Raw genomic sequence first — 24,299 nt, forward strand, 5'->3', positions numbered from 1 at the left:
TGGATATTATATGTGCTCTCAAGTCGCTGTTCTGGTGGCCCAGTATTCTACTTGGCAGGAATTCTGGACACAGTAGCCCATGCATTCAGCATCCCATACTATGGGGTAGCAGTGGTGATTATATGAACCCTTACGGCCTGCGCTGGCGACTCACCCCACTTTCTCCTTGGCAGGAATTCTGGCCACTGTAGTCCGCATGTGGCACCTGTGGGGTAGCAGTGGTGAATATACGCACCCTCGCGGCACTGTGCTGGTGACCCTACCTTCTCCACGGCAGGAATTCAGGCCCCTGTAGTATACATTTTGAGCATGTACCCTATTTGCAGCTAGGTTGACGTCTGGGTATGCAATAACAAGGGATAAGGATTGGGGGTATTTATGGTGTAATGTGACTCCTGGAATGGGAGAGGGAGTAGACGAGTGTCTGCAGAGGAAAGGAGCATTTTGGGGATATCGGCATGAGCCTTTGGGAAGTGAGCTTCACAGATATGGGGTGAATGTGAGAGATGCCTAAAAAATGTGAGCTTCTGGTCAGGGTGAAGGTCTGAGGTTCTGGTGATGGAAATAGAGCCAAGAAAGGTATGCATCAGGATATGGCCATCCGGGAATGGTGTGAGCATCTGGGAGGGATATGTAGGGGGTTTTGGTGAAGGAATGTATGTGTCAGATAGATGACCTGTCAAATGCATAACAAGAAGATGATGTGCTTATGATTTATTGTTTGGCGTGTTCAGGAAGAGGCAATACTAATGACTAGTTGGCTGAAATGGCAAAAATGCTGGGGAAAATAGTTGCTTTTGTGTCATGCTGTGATGTTTCCTATCCAAACTTCCTTATGGGGGGGGGGGGTACCATTAAGTTAAATGTGGTGTGTACTGCAGCAACTGCTTTTTTTTCACCCCATGTGCATTCATGTATACTAATTGAATCAATTTAATAAGAAATCCCATACGTCAACTGCAATGGTAGCAAAAGGGAGCGCACAGGATTAAGAAGTTCAAAATACACAGTGATCTAGTACCTTGATGTAAATAGTACATACATAAAGTGTATATTCCTAACTGATTCTTTTGGGTTCTCACTCGTTGAAATGTATCTCGTTGTACCCTTAGCTGTGAAGAGTCTAAACTTGTAAATATGGCTTTGAAAAAAAGCACAAATAGTAAAGTGTCTCTAAATTGTGAAAGTTTAGGTCATGAATGAGAATATAAACTGTCCACTGAGTTATTTAACACAATGGTACTCAGATAATTTCCAGTACTCGCAAATCCACAGTTTTTGCTCTTTATGCACATCACAATTTCAATGGTGTTTTAGTACAATTTGTACATTTACAAAGTTTGCAAAGTGTAGGTAAGCGATGAAGATTATAGACAGAGCATACAGTCTTTTAAAAGTTACTAAATGGTTCAGTTGGGCTCCTTTAAGATCTAGGACATTGAAAGAGGCTTATGTAAAGAGTTTTTTTTAAAGTAAAGATTAAATATGCCAAAGATTTAATGCAAAGCTCTACCCCTACATTTCGAAAGGCATTGGGCCATATGTATGAACTCATTTTCCCATAGACACAGAATGGGTAAAACCCTTTGATACATCTGGCCCTAAATCTCTTAGCAGCAATTCTATGGAACTGGGCCTTCATGCAGGTGCTTAAAATGACAAAATGCAGAATAGCAGCCAGAGTCCCCTCTGCATGCCGCTAACCACTCATTTGTTGTTTTTAAAACAAGAGCAAATATAATTTTACAAAGCATGGAACCCTCTGTTGTGTTCTGGTTAAGACATGTTTTTATGTTCTAACTCTTTAATTTTATGTGGATTTAAAGACACAAAAAAGACATACAACTTCAGAAATAGCTTGTCTTATCAAAACTAAGGCAGGTTTCATACAGAACATTAAAAGAACAGCAGTTGAAAAAGACAAATGTGAAACTCGGCAGTAAAAGCTACAAGCATTTATTGACTATAAGATGAGAAACTTTGAAGTTTCTTCCTCTTTATAACATGCGAAATGCCAGAAGCAAAATCTCCAGCCAGGTATGGAATTGTAGGAGTGGAAGATGTCGATCTTACCTTTTGCTAATTCTGTAGTGTGCAGTCTCCAAAACTCCTGTTATGGGATTTGAAATGGTGGCTCGCCTCAGCTGTGAAGCCAACCAATCAGAATAGTTTCATTACATAAAAAATGCTTAAATTTAAATCATCCGACCAATCAGAATCATCTTTGTGGTTAGGCGGCGGAAAGAATTTAGAGATGATACACACACCATGCATTAAACAAGTCAGATTTTTCCCCCCACATTGAACTAGACTCAACATTTTAAAGGCACAAATGGGGGGGGGGGGGGAATGGGGGGAAACAATCACTCCACAGTATGTGCTACGTCTCAAGGAGCTTTTTTTTTTTAATTTGTTGAGGTCCCCTTGAATAGATAAGACCTTGGATACAAATACAGTAGATGCTGGACAATGACATTACATTCAAGTTTACTAACTCGCTTGGACCTCTTTCTCCAGAACCTTAGAAAGGCAATTTGCTACTTACCCTGTAAGCATCTGTTTGTGTCATGTAGTGCTGCAGAGTCACAAGCCATCTAGTGTTGGGCCCTGATGTTTGCAAGTATTTTTTCTTCAAAGAAGTCTTTTGAGTTACGAGGTAATGTGACTCCTCCTCTTGCTGATAATGTCCCTGCTCATTGGCTTAATTGTTAGATTGTTTTCAAGCACAGCGGGTAAGGACGGCAAGTGAAGCTTAGTGATATATAGAGAGATGTCTATGCATTAGAGGAAAAAGAGATATTAAAAGATACTGCAACAGCAATAGGTGTCAGGGGAAGGGGGGGGGGGTGCATGTGAATCTAGAGAACTACATGCCACAAACAGATGCTTAGAGGGTAAGCAACATTTTCAGTTCATGGCATGCGTGTCTGTAGAAACATGCTGTGCATAGACTATGAAGCAGAAGACAACCCTTTCCCTGTGTACTTGGAAGAAAGGTTCTTCTATGTTCAATACCTGAAGCTCACTGACACACCTGAGTGAGGTGATACCAACTAGAAATTCCACCTTCCAAGAGAGGACTTGAAGGGGGGAGGTGTGGAGGGGCTCAAATGGAGGACTCAGGAATAATGTTAGTACAACGTTGAGGTTCCATGAGGGTGCCCGTGGGCCCCGGGTAGCAATGACACTTTTGAGACCCTCCATGAAAGCTTTAATTACTTTCCAGTATCCTGAAGAGAGAGATGCGTTGCTTATTTTGAAGGTAGGCAGCCACAGCAGCAGATGCAGCAGTATTGAGGTAAAGGCTAGTCCCAAAACTTACAAGTGAAGTAAGTAACAGCCAATGTACTGTATAATGGCTTTTAGTGGGTCAATATCTTTTGAGGGACAGTAGCAGACAAATCTCTTCCACTTAGCTGCGTAGCAGGCACAGGTGGTAGGTCTGCAAGCTTCTGTAAGAATGTTCATGCATTCAGATGGAAAATTAAGGTACCCAAATTCTATGACATCAGGAGCCAGATCACAAGGTTGAGGGATTGTAAGCCTGATTTCTTCATGGGTCTGCATGAGAAGATCCTGCTTGTTGGGGAGCCCCTCGTGCTGAACCAGTGAGTTCAAGCAGAATCGTGGACCAGGGCTGGCGGTGCCCATATGGATGCCACCAGGGTGAGGGACGCCTGCCGAAGCCTCCAAACCACAGTTGGAAGTAGAGGTAGAAGAGAAAAAGCGTAGTCAAATATCTTTCATAATGAATTGCGGCTGGACTGTAGGTTTGGGAACCTGGAGGTGAAGTTTGTGTATTTGGCATTTTCTGCTGTTGTGAATAGTTCTATCTGTGGGAACTCCCATCTGTGAAAGTAACAGAGGAGGACTTGCAGGTGGAGTTTCCACTGGTGGACTTGTTGCAGCATTCTGCTGAGGTCAGCAAAATCGTTATCCATTCCCGGAATGCACTCTGTTAAATTAATTTTGCAACAGAGAGCCCAACGCCAAATGCTCTGAAGTTGTGGAGAGCATGCCCTCCCATATCTGGAGGTAATACATGGCTGTCATATTGTCTGTCTGGAAATACCAACCTAGCCTACCAGGTTAGGTAGGAAAGCCTTGAACTCTAGGTGAATGGCTATACGTTCCAGGTAGTTGATGTAGAGGCCCAGGGACTTTACTTCCAAATGACTCTGTACAGTCAGATCTTGTAAGTGCTCGCCCCACCACGAAAGGGACACATCCAGTGTAAAAATCCTATGCGCAACTGGGTCAAGAAAAGACTGCCCCTCTAACAGGTAGTTGATGTTCCGCCACTACAGGGAGAGATCAGTGTGGCGCCCTATCAACACTAGATCGTCCCAATGACCTGCCTGAGACCAAAGTTGTGCTAAGCATTCCTGCAATGAGCACATGTGAAGTATGGCATGAGGTATTATGTCAATGCAGGAGGCTATAATGCCTAGGAAGTAAATGACTACTTTATGACTGAGAATTGTTGATAGGTTTTGCCTACATCAAAGTTGAGAATAGCCCCTAGGTAGGACTTGATCTGGAGGGGTTGGTGTTGATGGTAAACCCTAAATAATGAAGCAGGTCATTTGTAACCTGTGTGGGTTCGCAGTAATGCTGGCAGGTGACACTTTTGACAAGCCTGTTGTCCAGAAATGGTTTAACGTGGACAGCGAGGATATGCAGGGGTGCAGCCACCACCGCAAGGCACTTGGTGAGCACCCAAGGCGCAGTAGTGACCCCAAAGAAGAGAAATGTTTCTTCCCTTGACCATGAATCTGGGATACCAGCAATGAGCCGGATGTATTGGTATGTGGCAATAGGCATACGTCAGGCCCTAAAGTTGCCTTGAAGGAGAAGCACAATGGCACCCTAAACGGTCCCCATGTGAAAATGCTCCGGCAGGATGTATTCATTTAGGGGCTTAAGGTACAGAAAGCGCTTGAAGGATTCGTCTTTTTTGGGTATTAGAAAGTACAGTGAGTACACTTCCGTGCCTTGCTGGTGAGGGGATGGGTTCTATAGCCCTTTGAGGAGAAGGGCTTTGACCTCCTCCGTGAGGAGCCTTTGGTGTTGCAGTAAGAGTCTGCGTTTGCGAGGTGGAATGATGGGAGGAGTGGAAGTGCGATCCAGACAATAACTATGTCACATAATATCCAACACCCACTAGTCTGAAGTGACGGTTTACAATGTGGGGAAGAAACTTTGAAGGCGCAGCAGACCGATGTTGTGATCAAGGAGGGGAAGGAAGACGGGTCAAATTATGGTTTGGTGCCAGGTGTAGCTCCTTTTGGAGAGCTACCCTTGCCTCTGTAATTGTGACCTGTATAGGACCCTCTAAAATAACCTCCACTGTATGGGGCGTGGCGAATGGCGTTAAGGGGAGCGGGGGTTTGCAGTGCCCCCATCACTTTGGCTGTTCCCATATCTTTTTTGATTTTTTTCAAAGCTTGGTTCACGTATGGACCAAAGAGATGCTCACCTTCAAAAGACATGTTCAGTATGTTCTGCTGAACTTCCAGCTTACAGCCAGAGATATGGAGCCAGGCATTGCTGGTCGATGTCGAAGTCTTAAGACTCCAGGGGTGCCTTCGGTTCCCATCGGAGGCAGGGCAGATGTGGTTGTGCTGAGGGTTGGCTTGGTGCCAAAGTGGTCGGTCTCAAAGGTTTCTTTGGCACCAAGCCACAGCTGGGTTGGGTGTTCGAGGTGGTTGAAAACAGGAACACCATAACTATCCTGGCATGGTGAGGACTTTTCATGGTTTATGATAAACCCAAGATTTTGGAGAATTCTGATTACTGTTGGTATATCCCTGTGGCACTTTTGATTAGTGTTTCACTTTACCAACCAGGTATGGGTAGACATGTATACCCTGTTTCCTCAGGTGTGCAGCCAACGCTGCTAGGCATTTGTGAACACCCTTGGTGCGTATGCTCTCCTAAATGGTTGCACTCTGAAATTATACTCAGTCCACGAGGAATATACAGTATTTCTTGTGCCTCTGGTTCATTGGTATAAGAAGGTAGGCATGTTTTAGGTCAAATGTGGCCATAGAGTCTCCTCTTCTTAGGAGCGGGATCACTTCTTGCAAAGTTGTAATTTTGAAATGCTGCGCTCGTACAAACTTTTTTGATGCGCAAGGTCTAGGATCAGTCTCAGTGTTAAGTCTTGTTTTGGTACTAGGAAGTATGCTGAGAAGATGCCATTGCCGGTCTTCCCTTTGTCTTCCCTTCTCTATGGCCCCCTTTTGGATGATTTCCCTGACCCCTTCTCGCAACTGGAGGAGTTGCTGTTTTCTTAATGTTCTAGTTTTTGTCCACAGGTCCCGAGCCATGCGTGCCTCCTCTGCGTGATCACCGTTAATCTCCGCCTGCTTGCGGTGTGTGCTTCGTCCAGAGCAGACTTGAGGCAAGAGTTGGCGATGTTCTTGCCTAGCTGGATCATTGCTTTTGCTGTTTTTTGAAACTCCTCTGGGAAGTGTTGCATTAATTTCTTGATTTCTTCCCACTGCTGATCATCATTTCCATTTAAGGCAGTGCTGTTATTTAAAATTCTCAATACTTCGCTGACTCCCTTTCAATCTTCCTCCCTGGTTGGGTGGAAGATTGAAAGGGAGTCCATCCTCCTGCTTTCTTTCTCTGTAGCTGGACCGGTTAATGTGGGGCATTTTTCCTTTGTTTGGCTGTGGCCATTATGATAGAGCACACCGTTCTGTTTCCCTTGATGTACTGGGTGTCCCACAGTAGAAGGCCTTTTTTTCTCACATCAGGGATAATCGCCCTAGCTGTGGCGGGTTCCCTAAAAGCTTCCTTGCCCTGGTCTGTGATGTTCGGAGCATGGGCAGGTATAGGTATGCCTTTTGAGACGGTATCAGGGTTTTCGAGGAGGAAGCACGATTCCTCCCTCTCTTCCTCCAGCTGGACCCCTTATGTGTCTGTTGCCTTCTTGATTAGTCCATTGTACATGGACAGGTCGTTCAGCAGGGCATTCAGCATCGAACCAGCCTCAATTCTCTGTCCTGCTGGACTTTTCCTTATCAAAGAGGTCCTCCTATTCTTCCTCATGCAGTTCCACTATTGAGGGTGCCTCATTGTCAGGAAATCTTTTCTCAGATCCCTTGGCTCGAAGGGTTTCCTTGGGATATGAAAGGTCTTGAGGGAGTCATGTAAGGAGTAGTTTCTGTCCTGTAACTCCAGTTCTGTAGTAGGGGTATCTCTGTGTATAGTCATAATCTAGTAAATAGTCCCGCCCATGTGCGCGGACCCCGGAGCAATCAAAATTAATCTCTTAAGCTGTCAAAACATGCAGACCTGCATAGACACTCAAGAGAGAATTTAAAGACAGATAATGCAGCCTATATCCACAGGCTACACTGTCCAATACTTCAACTGGAAATTCCACCAAAAACCACAACAGCACAGCCTGTCCAGGGTTTTCCACAGAGAAAAACCTTGCTTTTAACAGCAAGACCCTCTGGAATGATAGAGAGGAAGGAGTGGACAGACAAGCCCCATAGGCTGCCATTATGTGGCTCAAAACAGGATACTGTGCCTTTAAGAGAACTTTCCAGAAGCCTCACAGTATCCCAGAATGCAGTGCAGGTCCCTTTCACCTTCAGTTCTTTTTGAAGGCGTAACACGCCAGACCTGTAGCATTCCTTACATGAACATCTCTCTCCACCGGGGAGGAGGGCGGGCGCTTATGACTATAACAGAGATACCCCTACTACAGAACTGGAGTTACAGGACAGAAACTACTCCTTCTGTAGTAGGGGTCTCTGTGTATAGTCATAATCTAGTGAATAGAATGGCAAGCCCATCCCCACACCAAAGCGGCGGTGGAGAAACGAGAAATAACACCACTATTGTGCGAACAAATTTCGCAGCGAAGCCTGCCCAACCTGAGCATCTGCCCTGGTATCAGCGTCCAGACAGTAATGCTTAGCGAAGGTATGGACCGTCTTCCAAGTGGAGGCCTTGCAGATTTCTGCAATCGGAACATTAAGCAGCAAAGCAGTCGTGGCAGCTTTGCCCCTGGTGGAATGAGCCTTAGGTTTACCTCCTAAGGTCGTATTAGTCTGTTGGTAACACAATAGTGTACAGGACACAATCCACCTAGAGATGGACTGTTTTGAGGTAGCAAGACCGGTCCAGACTGATCCATAATTGACAAACAATTGATCTGAACCACAAATATCTCTGGTTTTAGCCAGATAAAATTCCAACACCCTCCTAACATCCAGGGAATGTAGGGACCTTCCTGCTGAAGATGCCGGATTCCGAACAAACGTAGGCAAAGTTATTGTCTGGTTGACATGAAAACCAGAAATAACCTTAGGAAGACATTTAGGGTGAGTATGCGTAACAACCTCAGCAGCATGGAATACAGTATAAGGTCCTTGGCAACACAACGCCTGAATATCACTCCACCTGCGGGCCGATGTGATGGCCACGAGGAACGCCGCCCTCCAGGACAGATGCTGCAACGAAGCCCTATGAATAGGTTCAAAAGGCTCCTACATCCATCTGGACAGCACCACATTCAATTCCCCTGAAGGCGAAGGAAGCCAGACAGGAGGGAATGCTTTCTTCCAGCCTTCCAAAAAAAATCTTTGATCACAGGGATCTGGAAGAAGGAAGTCTGAAGGGCATTTCCTGTAGGCAGTCAGCGCAGCAATATGAACCGTAATGGATTAGGCATTAAGGCCCGACTGCGCCAGGCGTAAAAGATACAGAAGGAAGACATCTTCCTTACACGTCGACAGGTCATGGTCCTTGGACTTGCACCAGATGCAAAAACTTCTTCCACTAGTAAGCAGAAGAAGTCCTAGTGGAAGGATAATAAGCCTCCTTCAGTACATCCATACAAACTTCTGGTAGATTCAAATGGCCATATCACACTATCTCAGGAACCATGCAGCCAAACTCAAAGACGAGAGGTTGGGGTGCAACGTCTGCCCCCTGAACTTTGCGAGAAGGTCCGACCTGCAAGGCCTCCGTATGAGAGGACGGAGAGACCGGTGAAGCAGGTCCATGAACCACCACTGTCTGGGCCATTCTGGGGCAAACAGGATCATCCGCGCCCTGGACTGGGACAGCTTGATGAACACCGCCGGAATCAAGGGAAAGGGTGGAAAAGCGTACAGAAAGCTGTTCGACCAGTTAATCCAGAACGCATTCCCCAGCTTCCCCACAGGCAGTACCTGGAGGCGAAGTCTCGGCATTCGCCGAAGAGTTCTCCTAGTACTTCGTCGTTTATGACCCATTCGTGGCTTTCCTGAATCAGTCTGCTCAGCAAATCTGCCTGAACATTCTGCACACCTGGCAGATGGGTAGCCGTCAGAGTCAGTCACCAGATCGCCCGTGCCTCCTGCGACAGAGTGCGCGATCTCGAACCCCCCCTGCTTGTTGAGGTAATACATTGTGGTCAAATTGTCCGTCTGTACAAGCAGAGAGTTGGTCTGGAAGGACGGAAGAAACGCCTTCAATGCCAAGGGAACAGCTCTGAGTTCCCAGAAAATGATGTGATACGTGGACTCCATCGGGGACCACGTTCCTTGTATCTGCAAGTCTCCGGAAAGCGCCCCCCAGCCGCGGGGAGACGCATCCGTCACGACAGTCTGTGTGGAAATGTCCTTGTGAAAGGGAACCCCTCTTAGGAGATTCTCCGCTGAACACTACCACTTCAGAGACTGAAGAGCACGCAGAGACAGTCGTATCTTGTCGCCCAAGGATCCTTTCCTCTAATCCCACTGATCCTCCAAGCACTCCTGCAAAGGTCTCATGAGCAGCCGTGCGTGTGGCGTGAGGAATATACAAGAGGCCATCGACCCCAGTAGAGAAGACACCGTCTTCACTGTTGTAGATGGGGCGGTCACAAGAGCCTGAGCCTTCCTAAGGAGAGATAATTGTCTCTCCTGCGAAGGAGACACGCTCGCTGACAGCGTATTGACGGAGGCTCCCAAGTACTGTATGCACTGGACCGGAATGGGGACAGACTTGGACATGTTGATGTGCAACCCCAGCTCGCTCAAGAGAACGCACGTCCTCTGGAAGTGTGCCCGAGCTTCCGAGAAGGAGGAGGCCTTGATCAACCAATCGTCCAGGTACGGTTAGAGAAATCACCTCGTTTTTCCTCAGGCGTGCAGCTACCACTGCCATGCACTTCGAGAATGGTCTGGGCGCAGACTTCAGCCCGACTGGCAGTACTGTGTACTGATAATGATGGGCGCCGACTTGGAATCGCAGCAACTTCCTGTGTTTGTGTGCAATGAGCACATGGGAGTATGCATCCTGTAGATCTATGGCACCAAGCCAATCTCCCTGTTGCAGCTGAGTATAAACCTGATGCAACGACAGCATGCAAAATTCCTCTTCTGCGAATCCACTTGTTTGCTTGTCGCAAATCCAGAATGGGCCGGAACTCGTTCTTGTCCTTCTTGCGAACCAGAAAGAACCGGGAGTGCAGACCTCTTCCCCTTTGAGACAGAGGTACGTCCTCTATCACCCTTGTCCTAAACAGGATATCGGCCTCTGCTTAGAGCTCGCGCAGCTGAAACCGCGAGCCGACCGGAGGAATTGCTGGAGGAGGGCAGATGAACCGAAGACTGACTTAGACCCAGCCGGCCTTTGTTCGCCGAGGAGCAATAAGCTCTCCCGCGTATGCGCACAATATACTTGTAAAGCATTAAATGACGGCCCGGGACCACCGGCAAATCCTGGGAGGAAAAACGCCGCTGGAAAGGGCAGAAGGCCTCAAGCCGTTCTCCCTGCCCCAAACCTACAGCCGTCCAAAAGTCTCCGATTCAGACTTCATGCGAGCCACTCACTACTCTCATGGCAGCCCAAGGGTTGCCCAAAAAACGGAAGAGTAGAAGCACACTGCTGAGCCGCAGGCTGCAGAGACGTCAGGCGAAGAAAAGTATGGCAACGTAGGACAAACCCACAATACCTGGGGGTCGGCAGGAGAGAAAAACTCCGCTCCGACACCGACGCCTTGATCCGAAACTATCAGGCCCATTAGACCACCTCTTGTAAGGCTTCCCTCCTGTCTCTCGGCAGAGGAACCACAAATCGGTGAAGAAAACACCCCCACAGAGGGATCTCACAACAACGCCCCAACAACAGCGGGCCACAGCACGAGGTCTACACGCCGCCACCCATGCGACCAAGTCAGGAGCACGGTCGGAGCCAGAACCTCCTGTCAGGTGGTAGTGGACGAAAGTTAAGTCCCGCCAACCAGTAAAGAGTGGGAGAAAGACTCCCCGTACTCATGGAAGACGCATCCCTGGTATCAAGGCACGGAGGTTCGCAGACTGAGGGGCCAAAGGCCCCTGGGGTGGTGGGCGGGAGAGGGAACCGAGAGTATTCCGAAACATCCCCGGTGGTCTCACCAGTAGTGGTTGAGCAGGAGGCGACCTAGCAGACGTGCAGGTATGCAAGTACTCAAAACTAAGCAAAAGGACCAACGTCCCTCGCTTACACGTGGTGAGTAACCACAAACTCCCCATCAGAAGGGTTCCACGATGCTGATCAACTGCTCTGCGTCGTGAGTGGAAGGTGCCGGGAACACAAAGTCCCCTCCTACGAAGAGAGGCTCACCAAGGAGCGAGGCCTGGAACAAGACCCAGGCGTCAGGAGCCGGCAGTATTCTGCGGCTGTAACCCACGACATCGACCTCACTACGACGTCACCATCACTAAGACAGTGACTGTCTCTACGACAACCAACACTCAGACGCCAAAATGTCACTAGGTGTCAAACACCGAGACGCCGAGCCATCCCTAACAGTGACGGCCGGACCCAACGGAAGAGGGCAGAGCCCAAGTGAGTGACGTCGAGCCTCACCGCTCCATGACGTTTAGCCTCACTGTCCCATGACGTCGAGCATCCCTGCCCCATGACGTCGAGCATCCCTGCTCCATGACGTAGAGCATCACCGCTCCATGACGTAGAGCATCACCGCTCCATGACGTCGAGCATCACCGCTCCATAACGTCGAGCATCACCGCTCCATAACGTCGAGCATCACCGCTCCATGACGTCGAGCATCACCGCTCCATGACGTCGAGCATCACCGCTCCATGACGTCGAGCATCACCGCTCCATGACGTCGAGCAACACCGCTCCATGACGTCGAGCAACACCGCTCCATGACGTCGAGCAACACCGCTCCATGACGTCGAGCATCACCGCTCCATGACGTCGAGCAACACCGCTCCATGACGTCGAGGCACCCCATGACGTCGGGGAACCCTATGACGTGGAGGTACTCCATGACATAGAGACACTCCATGACGTCGAGACACTCCACGACGTCGAGGCACTCCACGACGTCGACGTCGAGGCACTCCATGACGTCGACGTCAAGGCACCCCATGACGTCGACGTCAAGGCACCCCATGACGTCGACGTCGAGGCACTTCATGACGTCGACGTCGAGACACTCCATGACGTCGAGGCCCTTCATGTCGTCGACGTCGAGGCACTCCATGACGTCCACGTCGAGGCACTCCATGACGTCCACGTCGAGGCACTCCATGACGTCCAGGCACTCCACGACGGCCCCAACGCCGACTGGAACCGCGTCATAGCTCAGACGTGCCCTTACTGGGGACAACCCCAGAGATTACAGCATGGGACTCGGTAGAGGACCTACCCTCACCTCACCCAGAGGCTGAAGATGCCTTCAAACTCCTCTGTCTGAAACCTGGAAGCCGAAGCCCCCTAGAAAAGAAGGTACAGAGAAGACAGGTGTCCAAAGACACAGGCAAGCACAGAGTACAAACCCTGTGAGCTTCAGCTTTGGCCTTCAGTTCAGCTGCAGACAAAGCACATGTCAGACTAGAAATAGTCTAAAGACAAGAAGACTGCAGAAATTCTGCCAACAAACCTCAGCAGAATGCAGATAAAGGCCAAAGACGTCGAGTGAAGCTACAAAAATACAAAAATATCACAAAAATAGTATAGAAAAAGCTCAGAAAAGAAGAGCTAATGCTCCAGGGTCCTGCTAGCAGGAGCCAGAAAAAAGAACTGAAGGTGAAAGGGATCTGCACTGCATTCTGGGATACTGTGAGGCTTCTGGAAAGTTCTCTTAAAGGCACAGTATCCTGTTTTGAGCCACATAATGGCAGCCTATGGGGCTTGTCTGTCCACTCCTTCCTCTCTATCATTCCAGAGGGTTTTGCTGTTAAAAGCAAGGTTTTTCTCTGTGGAAAACCCTGGACAGGCTGTGCTGTTTTGGTTTTTGGTGGAATTTCCAGTTGAAGTATTGGACAGTGTAGCCTGTGGATATAGGCTGCATTATCTGTCTTTAAATACTCTCTTAAGTGTCTATGCAGGTCTGCATGTTTTGACAGCTTAAGAGATTATTTTTGATTGCTCCGGGGTCCGCGCACATGGGCGGGACTATTCACTAGATTATGACTATACACAGAGATCCCCTACTACAGAACTCCTTCTTCCACTGTAGGAGCACTGTCATTTTGGCCTTGGGTTGGGGTCTTTTCCTTTTGACCTCGAGCAATTGTTCGGCATTGGTCCTTGAGGAGGACTTCCTCATCAAGACAATCAGCTCTGTGTCCTTTGCCTCCCTGGCCCTTTCCTTCGTCACCTCTTTTGCGCCTGCCAGCGTCATGGCTTAGATCGAAGGCTTGCTTCCAATGGTGTCCTTTGGTCGACCCCTGTTTATGCAGAACTTCAGTCGTTGACTATTTCACCTTTCAGGTGGCCTTCAGGTTTTTGGGGCTTGCTTTACTTTCTTTTTGCATCCCTCACCACTTTCCTCACTGCTTCTGTTCTTTCGACATAGCCAATCTTCAGCATTCAATACTCCTCCCTATGCCGGCTTGACTTCTTCGATGTTTTATTCATCATTGATGGAGATACCAAGGTCCTTCAGGGATTCTTGTGGTCTCTAAGTGCCGGGCATGGCATAATGTGAAAGTAGCTACTTCAGTATGGCCTTGAGTCGTTGGCAGGATTTTGGCACCAGCCTCACAGTCTTTGATGTAGTGATTCGTAGGAAGACACTAGTTACAGACCTCGTGTGGATCCCTCTGCGTGAACTTGTGGTGGTAGTTTGGACAGAATTTTAAGGAGGTGTTCTTTATATCCCTTATCTGTCCCTCTCCTCTGCGTTCTCTGGCCAGTGTTCTCCAGCAATGGGGTCCTCTCCCCGAGGGGACCTCTCCTCCTGGACTACGATTTTCTTCGAGACCTCTGGTGCTTTTTGGTTCTCTTTTCCTTTCTGTTCTCTGTAGAAAAGCTGAAGTTTCTTTGGAGCTCCACCGATGTACTTCCAGACCCAACGGCATAAAAAAGAATCTGAAGATGGCGGCGGCGCACAGGAACTTCCGCAGCACCATCTGGCATCACACAAGGGATGAACTTACCATCAAATGATAGACGACCACACACAAAAAGCAAGAAAGAAAACACGATTTCGTACCCAAGCACTAGATGGCAAAGTCCATGCACAGCATGTGAAACCAGTAAAGGATTCACGCTGCAAAAACAACATGTCTTAAGGCTACATAAAATAACTAAATAAGGAGAGAAGCAAACTTGAATTAGTGGAACCAAGATGGGAGATAAAATCCTTCAGGCATTAGTCTCACTATACTTTTATATATTTGCATAAAAACAACCTTTGAGACTAAAGCCTGCATAAACTGAGATTACTGCAATAAATTCTCATGTATCAGAGCACAAATAGGAATGACATGGTATATTTTTAGTACTGGGTTATGTGATATCGCATTGGTACTCCAGAGTATGTTCAAATTAGGCAAATGGGAGATTGCCAAGACTGTAAAATCCAGATTTCTTCTGTGAACAAACTTAGCCTGATGAAAAACAAAAAGATAAGCACCCAAAGTAACAATAGCCATCATGGCTAATCAAAAAGCTTGAAATGCAGTGTTAGGACATTTGGGACAATGATCTTCAATTTTCAACCACAAGTATGATGACATGGTTACAATGTATTATTAAACAGAATATACTCTGAATGATCCATAAACTGAGTCTGAATATTAAGAATACAATATATATGCAAGTTGAACATTGGCGAATAAAACTAACAGTTTTATGGTCATGGTTATGCTATACACTGCCTTTAGGGGAAGTAGTTCCTCACACTATATTGGTAAACATTCATTTTATCCCATCATAAACACAATTAGGGGCATATGTATGAAGCCTTTTTCCCCATTCGCAGACGGGCCGATTCTCAGAATCAGCCCGTTTGTGAACTGTAAAAAGCCTTTTGGAATGTATCATCCCAAAAGGCCCTCGCAAAATAGGGAATCGCAAAATTTGTGATTCCTTATTTTGGAGATGGATTTAAGGAAGCGCAAATTGCGATTCCTTAAATGTAATTCTAAAAGCATTTAAGTTGGACGATTTTGCCTTAAGAAATCGCAAATTACCACCAACTTCAAGTTGGTGGTAATTTGCGATTTCTTTGAATGAGGCACTTTTTTGCATTTTTCAAAGTGCCATGTGGCATACATGTATGTGCGCCACATGTGTACACATGCACATTTTTGGGGTGCAAAATGGTGTCCTTTTGGAACCTTTGCACACTTGAAATTGCATGCGCTATTTATTGGGTACTCCCAAATTGCACCTGCAATTTCCATTTATTCCTATGTGCCTCTTGTCCCATAGAAATGAATGGGAAGCCATTTCTTTATTGCGAATCACAATTTGAGAGTTGCAATTAAGGAATGCTAAGGAATTGCAAAATATTTGCAAATTTTGTATCACATCTCGTTTGCGATTCTCAAATAGCGATTCTCTCAAAATTGCTATGTGAGAATCGCAAAACCATTCTTTGATACATATGCCTTTAAAACTTTAAGTAGCAAATGGAACCACTGAAGCAATTTTAGCAATGTCATCTACTTTTCTGTGAGAGAACAGGATATAAAAATTAACCTGGAATATACTACTCACCCTTGGTTTAGCCAGCTCTTTGACTTTTTCAATTTCTTCATCAGTCAAAATATCATGGAAGCGAACAATGTGGGGTTTGTCCCACTCATCTTCCTGCTTAACTGGAGCTAGGACGTACCTGGGATTCCCTTTTGCATTAAAGTAACGGCAAAAAAGCTTCTTTTCTCTACGAGGAGTCTGACAAACAAGCAAAGGGATAGCGTGGCGTGAATGATCAGTTCACAAAAAAAATGTGTTATATGCCTATTTACTTAACCAGACACATTAACACAACAGCAGTTGCAGCTCAATAGAATGACATTTGCAGCATAATTCCAAATTTAAACAAGCAGAAGCTGGGCCACAAAGTAAAAGCATCACCAAGCAGAAACTTTGTATTTTCAATGGTCACCAAGTAGAATTTCTTCAACCTTTGCAGTCTCCTGGTTGCCCTTCCATAATAGTAGCAGGCCTCTACCATTTGAAAAATGAAACTGGACTAATATGGTAATCAAGGTGCTACTTTTACTATAATGGAGTGCCACTGCAATTACCAAATGGGTGGAAGGCCACAGAAATGACCAGGTCCGAGAAACCAAGGAAGCATAAAGTAATTGACTCCAATACAGAAGATGGCAAATATTGACCTGGTATTTTATTCAATGATTTTCATGAAGAGTTTATGGAATGTGAAGAGAGGATGGGAATCCTGTACAATTCGAATGAAGGTTGTGGTTCTTAAATCATTTTTAAAAATGCCTCTTTAATCTCTAAAGCATTGTAATACAATTATTTCATATTGCTTTTCTAAAAAGTAGTAATATTAGTTTGATCACTTTCAACATAAACCTCACTTCAGTAAGTCTTTTTTCAACTGCCTTTCCAAAAAAATGGAAACGGTTTTAGACTCTTTAAGGATTATGTTACTTACCCTCTAAGCACGCACTGCTGAATATCCACATGCTATGTATAATCCTGCCATCTAGTGCTGGGCTCAGATATTTGTAACTTGTTTTTCTTCAAAGAAGTCTTTTGTGTCACAAGATCTCTGTAACTCCTCTAGTCGTGAATGCGCATGGGTACAGAGTCCACTGGAAGATTGATTTTTGAACAGTGGGTGAGAGTACGTATTGAGTAGGATGGAACAGTGGCCTAAGGAGCGTCAAGAAAGAATTGTGTGGGTGGAAGTTATTTGTATTAAACACTGACTTCCGGGGAAGAAGGTGTTTGCATGTGAATCTACAGCACTACATGCAACAAACAGATGCTTACAGTTTAAGTAACATAATCCGTACGCAGCATGTGTGGCTGCCGATTACACAAAGTGAAAAGCAGTACTCCCCCATGAGGTTGCTAGCCAGTAGATGGTGTTAATGACTGAAAGTCCTAAGACAGTAAGATCAACTCTAGATTGCTGCCTTGGAAGAATGTCTACACAATAATGATTTGTGAAAGTGTATTGAGTGGACCATTTGGCAGTTTTTATGATACTGCTATGGGTATGTTCCCCAGAAAACACCCTGTTTACGAGTGCAGTGTGGCCCAGGTGGGAAGTTCTGGTTTGTTTAGCTTTAATGTAACAGGTTTGGATGAATTTAACAATCAAGCTGGTGATCCCTGCCTTAGAAATGGGATCACCTTTATGAGGCTGCAAAAAAGGCAATAAGCATTTGCAAAAGGACTATGTATCATCTATATAATACATAAAGAGCAAGCTTGTGGTTGAGTGTGTGAAGGACTCTCTCAGCTCCTGGGTCAAGTTTAGGGGGGAAAAGACCTGGCGCTCGACTGTTTGGTAAGGTGGAATGGCGTGACCACCTTAGGTGCGAATTTAGGACTAGTTTTAATGTCTGTCATTGTGGAACTGAAAAAAAAGTTCCAGCACTAAGGGCCTGTGGTTCACGGATATATCAGCAATGTTGTGTTTTTTTAGTGCTGAACAATCAGCGCGAACAGCGCCACGTGGCGCGCCAGAGGGCGCAGTCTCGCAACTTGATTTTGTTGCCACTCAAGTTGATTTTCTACTTCAGTGGCGGCTTTTGGACTGTGAACCGCTGCAACCGTCTGTTGGCAAAATCTTGCAGGGTGATCTCCTAACTACCAAAAATCTCACTGGGATGATAAAAATTCGGCCCCTCCACCGCGTCGACAAGAAGACGTGCAACATGGGAAGACCATGCCCCTCACATTACCGGGTAAAGTTTCACTATACAAAATGATGGTGCTCACCCAGTTTGTCTGCATTCTGCAAAACCCGCCTTATCTGGTACCAGCCAAATATTTTCATGCAATAGAATCAGAAATATGTGCATTTCTTTGGAATAATGGTATCCCTGATATAGCACTGATAAAACTTATGAGAAGTTGGTACGATGAAGGAATAGCGCTCCCAGCAATTCAAAATTACTATTGGGCATCTCAATTAGTTATCACAAATCACTGGTACACTGGCCACAAACGGAGCCAGCCTGCAGATGGACAGACTTAACATGACCCCTGGGAGTTACCCATGAGCAATCAATGGGGGGGGAGGAAGAGTGCACCAAAATACACACCAACTTCAACTACGGTCACTTTATGGCACGCGTCTTCAACCGCATCAGGGTGGAAAAACAAAATAACACAGGGCACTCCACTCTAGGAGTCGGATTAACTAGGATTTCTAGCGAAATACCCTGGAGTTGATTAATGGGACCTGATTAGCCTTTCTAGGACTGGTGATTTGTGGGTAAGGTGGTCCCCTTCAGTGACCCTCAAAGGGATTACGAATTAGGTGAAGGGGAACATTTTCGTTATCTTCAGGCTCGTAGTATATTGCAAACAGTAGTCTCCAACGGTACTGAGCTCACGGTCACCTCACCCTTGGTGGACAGGCTTCTAGAGGACTATATGAAGGAGAAGGCAATATGGTTGACATACAGTAAAATATTAAATAATACACCTGAAAAATTGGAGAACGTACGTTCCAAATGGGCAGTGAATGTAGGGGATATGAGTGACGAAGAGTGGCAAGAGGCTTTGGCATCCCACGGGAGGTGGCGCTACGGTCCCGGTTCAAATTAATACAACTACAGATTTTGCATAGAGCATATTATACTAGTATGGCGCTAGTTAAAATGGGTACACTAAGCTCCCTGTAGTGTCCCAGGGGCTGTGGTCAGGTTTGGACATTTATACACCAAGGGTGGGATTGTCCAGTTCTTATGGATTATTGGGATAAAATAACAAAGCATGCTGGCAATATGTGGAAAAAAGTGAGTCTCTCACCCAGATGGTGTCTCCTCAGCATGTGGGATGCAACGGACCTCAGGGCGATGGAGATAACCTGGGTCTCCCTTGGGTGCATGGTAGCTAGGCGCAACATTGCAAGAACCTGGAGGGGAGTAACTAGGCCTAGATTCCGGGACTGGGAGGCAGACATGGATAGTTGCATGCAGGTGGAAAGAGTGGTTTCTAAAGGGAGAGGATGTCCACAAAAATGGTCCAAGAACCGGGGAGAATTGAATAAAAGTAGAGGGATGGTATGCATGCCGATTGATGGCCCTTCTTCCCGTGGGCAAGGAATGGTGGAGGGGGATGTTGGAACTACAGATGAGCGCTAAAAGATTGCTGCGACCGATGTCTGTCCTATGTAACAGTAATTTGAGAATTGTAAGCATACACTGCTCCAAATTGATGTCAGATGTCAATGTGTTGAAATTGTTAATCAATAAAAAGAATTTAAAAAAAGAATTTCACTGGGGAACCACATTTTGCATACGCTCGCCAACTTACCCTTGGTGAGCTGCAGGAGAGAAAAACTTCACTAGGCTGTGGTTGGCTGGGCAGAATTTGTCTATCACCCCTAGTGAAATGTTCTATTATTGGAGCCCCCTATCTCCGAAAGTAAGGGAGTAAGACTTGTGGAAGAGTTTACATTTACAGACTGGTTCCTGCATCCTGCTGAGCAAGTCTGCAAAGTAGTTGTCCACTCCTAGAAGGTACTCTACTAGGAGATATACTTGATGTTGATAGCCCAGCACTAGATTAGCTGGGCAATGGCAGACAGCTGAGGCAAGTGCGTGCCTTCTTGCTTCTGTATGTAGAACACGCGGTCATTTTGTCTGTGCGAACTATGGCCAGCGTTGAAGATAGGCTTTAAGAGCTGATTGTATGGCTAACAGCTTCAAGTGGTTGATGTGGAGACCATGAAAAAGCGACCACAGAACCTGTATTGCCATATCAATGCATTTTGCTCTTCAGCCAGCTAATGATGTGTCCATGGTGTTGACACTGTGGACCTGGATCCGTGAAGAGTATGTCCCGCAGCAAATTGTTATCGTTCTACCACTGGAGAGAGGGATTGAAGTTCGGCCTTCTGAACACTAGATCTTCTAACTCTCCAATTGAGACCACCGACAGGCACTCCGATCCGACAGGCTATCCTGAAGCGAGCAGATATGGCGATATGCAGGAGGCACTATGGTAATGCAGTAGGCATCATTCCAAGGAGGGGAGGAGCATTACAATAAGAGATGTCAGTGGACTAAGTGGCTGAAAAGAGGCAGAAACCTTTGGAATGCCTCTACGTTTTGGATGCTAGGGTGCGTTTTGCCCAAAACTGCGCTTAGGGATGACACTAGGAGAGGTTGCACTCAGAGTGGCTTCAAGTGTTAGTTGGTGTTGTTCAATGTAAACCCCAGTGCAGGAGGTAAACTGCACTCTGGGTGTGGGCTAGGCAGTCTTGTCTGCTTGAGCTCTTGATCAGCCGGTTGTCTAGGTAGGAGAAGACCTGAGTTGCTCAATCTATTCCTAGTGTGGCCATAAAGTCACCTTGCTGTAGCAGGGGGATGACTTTCTGTAGGATGGACATGTGGAACTCTTCAGACAGGATGTATCGGTTTTGAGCAAGAAGGTCAAGGATTGATCTAAAGGAGCCATCCCTTTTGGGAATGAGAAAGTATAAGGAGTAGACTGCTTTGCCCTGGTGTTGAAGGGGCACTGGCTCTATGGATCCCTTCAGTAAGAGCGACTGTACCTCCTCTTGAAGTAGAAGAAGAGGTTTTGGGTTGAGAGTGTGGGAATGGATATTTGGTGTGGCTGAAACATGCTCCAGGTGGTAGGCGAGCTCTAGGATCAGTAGAACACTTTGAATTGTGGTGATTTCTTCTGAACAGGGATAGAGGCTCTCATACTGGGAGTATCTTACACCCGTCCTTGGGAACTGTTCCCTCTGAAGGAGCCATGTGTGTAACCTATGCCACCCTGTTGGCGATAACCATGTTGCTGCCACTGGTTGAACTGGATTGGCTCTGGGGAAGTGGTTTGCACTTACCCCTTGCCTGTTGCCTCTGAAAGGAGCCCCTGCCGGAAGGAACCTGGAGGGCACCCATGGCCTTGGTGGTTTATGTGCCTTTTTATTTATTTTTTTACATTTGCTCCAGCATGGCATCAACCTGCAGTTTGAATAGGTGCTCCCAGTCGAAGGGCAAGTTGACAAGATGCTGCTGCACCTCTAGTTTGAAGCCGGGCATACACACAGCCAGGAGTGACAGCTGAGGATAACAAAGGTGTTCACCCCTTGGTCTGCTGAATCTGCGGAATCCAAAGCGCACATGATGGTAGCATTGGCAATGACTTTCCCCTCATCTACCAATTCAGCCCTTCTCTTGCTGTACTGGTAAGTGAGATGCTGGAGGAAGTCCTCCATCTCTTGGCAGTGAACCCTATCAAACCGGGAGAGGAGGCTCACTGAATTGGCAATGTGCCAGTGTGTGGCCAGTACTCTCACTGTGAAATTGATTTGATTACTCTCCTTGTCAAGAGAGAGTGTTGCCCATGCCCTAGGCTGCAGCCTAGCAACAGTGACAGCCAGGGAGCCCCATAGGACATGACTCCTGATGTAAAGTGGGTTGGAGGGTGCCGGCTTGCAATTGTTTCCTCAATACAGGATGTAACCTCCTGTGATTTGACTGGGTCCTTAAGGATTTCAGGGGTAGGTATCATCCCTTTAAGCACAGGAAGGTATTGGTGAGAACACCATTTTAGACAGCAAACAAACAGCCGTCCTCTAGGGTTTGATAAATTCTACCTTATGGGAAGTGGTCGCGCGTTGGATAAGACCGTGGTACGTCGTGGCATCATGCGCCTCGGAAGCTCAGATAGGGAGGTAAAAATAGATCGGGATCTCCCTGAGGATCTACATCATAATTCACCCTTGTCCCTAGGCCTTATGGAGGTCGTAAAGGCGCTGATGTGTCGAAGGCAAACCTGTGTTTCTTAGACAGAGTCTTTTCCAGAGTGGAGATCTTGCCTCTGCTTGGATGGATAATAGTGTATCCAGCTGCCTGTTGTGGGATAGATATTTCCTTGGAGTCGTTTTTGATGCATCGAAGCAGACAGTGTTTTCTGCGTTAGCAGTTTGGGCCTTGAGGGAGGAGTCTGCTTCAAAGGTTTGGCAAAACACCTGATTTGGGACTCTAGGGTGACCAAGGGTTGGATCGCTTCTCAGCTCTGAGGCCTTGATCAGTGTCTACTGGGGCCTGAGGGCACAAGTGCATCTGAAAACAGGAGCAGCAGCTACTTTAGTACTGGACTCAACACCTAAAAGGACAGTGCTCGGTTCAGATGTGCAGCCATTTCCAGGGCACTGGAACTATGCGGCAGAGGAGGACCATATTATGCAGAAGTGTTGAGGGAATTATGTGTAAGAAAAGACAAATTCAGCATCATTATGTGCCACATTTTGTGATAATTTACTTAAATTTTTTGTCATTTTTACACCTGCTAACAGTGTCTGAGAAAAGGGTTCACCTTAATTAGTACCAATTTACGACCAACAAACAGCAATAAGCAACTGAAAGAGGAGACTAGTCAACCTTTGTGAAAAGCCTTCCGGTGTGCATGAACGTATAGTTTCTTACCGGTCGGTGTAGTTTTGCAGCTAGAAGACTTTCTGGATTCACTATGTTGTGCATTATTCCGCCATCTAGTGGTTGGGTCCGGATTTGTATCCTTTTTTCATTTTTTTTCCCATAGCCCAGGTGGGCATTGGCATACCACCATTTGGTGTCCTTCGTGACGTCGACACGCTTCCTCTGGAAGCTCCCTCCTTTGGTTGCCATCTTCGGATTCTTTTTTCTTGTCTTGTGTTACTTTTCCTTTTATCTGTTAAAGTATTTCTCCAGTTTTAACACCTTTCCTCCGGTCTCATCTTTCTGGCGGAGGAGGGTGGGATCGCTAGTGAATCCAGAAAGTCTTCAAGCTGCAAAACTACACCGACAGATAAGAAACTATACGTTTTGCAGCATGAATCTTGCTGGATTCACTTTGCTGTGCATAGACTTTGTAGCGGTGTGTCCTTATTGTGGTGGCTGGGTGGAAGATAAGCTCTGGTTACTGAATATGTGTTGTAAGACCTTCTGTCCCACTTGCGCTTCCTTGCTCATTTGAATGTCTACACAGTAGTGCTTAGAGAACGTGTGCACTGAAGACCATGTGGCAGCTTGGCAAATGTCTTGAATTGGTGTGTTAGCTAGAAACGCAATTGTTGCTCCTTTCTTCCTTGTTGAGTGACCATGAGCTGCTCCTTGCAACAGTTGTCCTGCTTGTTTGTGGCAGAGTTGTATGGTTTGTGCAATCCACCGTGCAATGGTATTTTTGGTAACCGGTCGTCCCAAAAAACTGCTGACAAAGGAAACAAAGAACTGCTTTGTCTTTCTGCACTCCTTTGTCCTTTCTACATAGTGCATTACAGCTCTCCTGGCGTCCAGTGTGTGTAGCACCCTTTCTGCGATTGTGGCTGGGTTTGTGAAAAAACTAGTTATTTGAATTGTTTGATTGATGTAGAACCATGACACCACCTTTGGCATGAAGCGTGGGTCGGTTCTCATTACAATCCTATTGTTGTGTATTTGCAGGTAGGGCTTGTGAGAAAGTGGCTCTATATATACTGGACCAGAATAAGGTACAGCATGTATAGGGACCACAAACCCCAGAGGTATAGCAGAGGTTAAAGTCAGGACTGACCTAACTCTCAAAAGTGGTAGCTTGGTCGAGCAGTAAGGCAGTACCAGAGGACAGTGTAAAGCATTGGTTGTACACACTCAGTCAGCAAAAGATTTCACACACTCAAGGACTGAACTCCAGGCCAATTGTTTTTATATCCACAGATGGAATATGCTACTTACCAGTATGCATCTGTTCTTGGCATGTAGGGCTGCTGACATTCATATCTGTGCATAGATCGCCGCCTAGTGTTGGGTCTGGATGATTGCACATTGTTGTCCTGGAAGAAAGAGTCTTCGAAGTATCACAAGATAGGTGGCTCCTCCTCTGGACTACAGTGGGCCTCTGGACTACAGTGCGCATGGGCATAGTCTCCA

At 46.5% G+C, this 24,299-nt stretch overlaps 1 protein-coding gene across 4 annotated transcripts in view; it reads right to left on the reverse strand.

Moving 5' to 3' along the window:
* LOC147668257 (prolyl 4-hydroxylase subunit alpha-1-like) overlaps positions 1–24,299 on the reverse strand; it is a 415,422-nt gene that overhangs the window by 203,796 nt on the left and 187,327 nt on the right. For 2 of the 4 annotated variants that reach the window (XM_086948662.1, XM_086948661.1), the window contains exons 8-9: positions 15,958–16,134; positions 2,074–2,144 (exon numbers count right to left, since the gene is read on the reverse strand). In XM_086948662.1, coding sequence (XP_086804788.1) covers positions 2,074–2,144; positions 15,958–16,134 — 248 coding nt within the window. The remainder of the gene's footprint in view (positions 1–2,073; positions 2,145–15,957; positions 16,135–24,299) is intronic. The other 2 variants (XM_086948664.1, XM_086948663.1) reach the window with 1 other exon arrangement.

Source organism: Lissotriton vulgaris, unplaced genomic scaffold (genome assembly GCF_964263255.1).
Source record: "Lissotriton vulgaris unplaced genomic scaffold, aLisVul1.2 SCAFFOLD_1939, whole genome shotgun sequence".
In the NCBI taxonomy this organism is placed as follows: Eukaryota; Metazoa; Chordata; class Amphibia; order Caudata; family Salamandridae; genus Lissotriton; species Lissotriton vulgaris.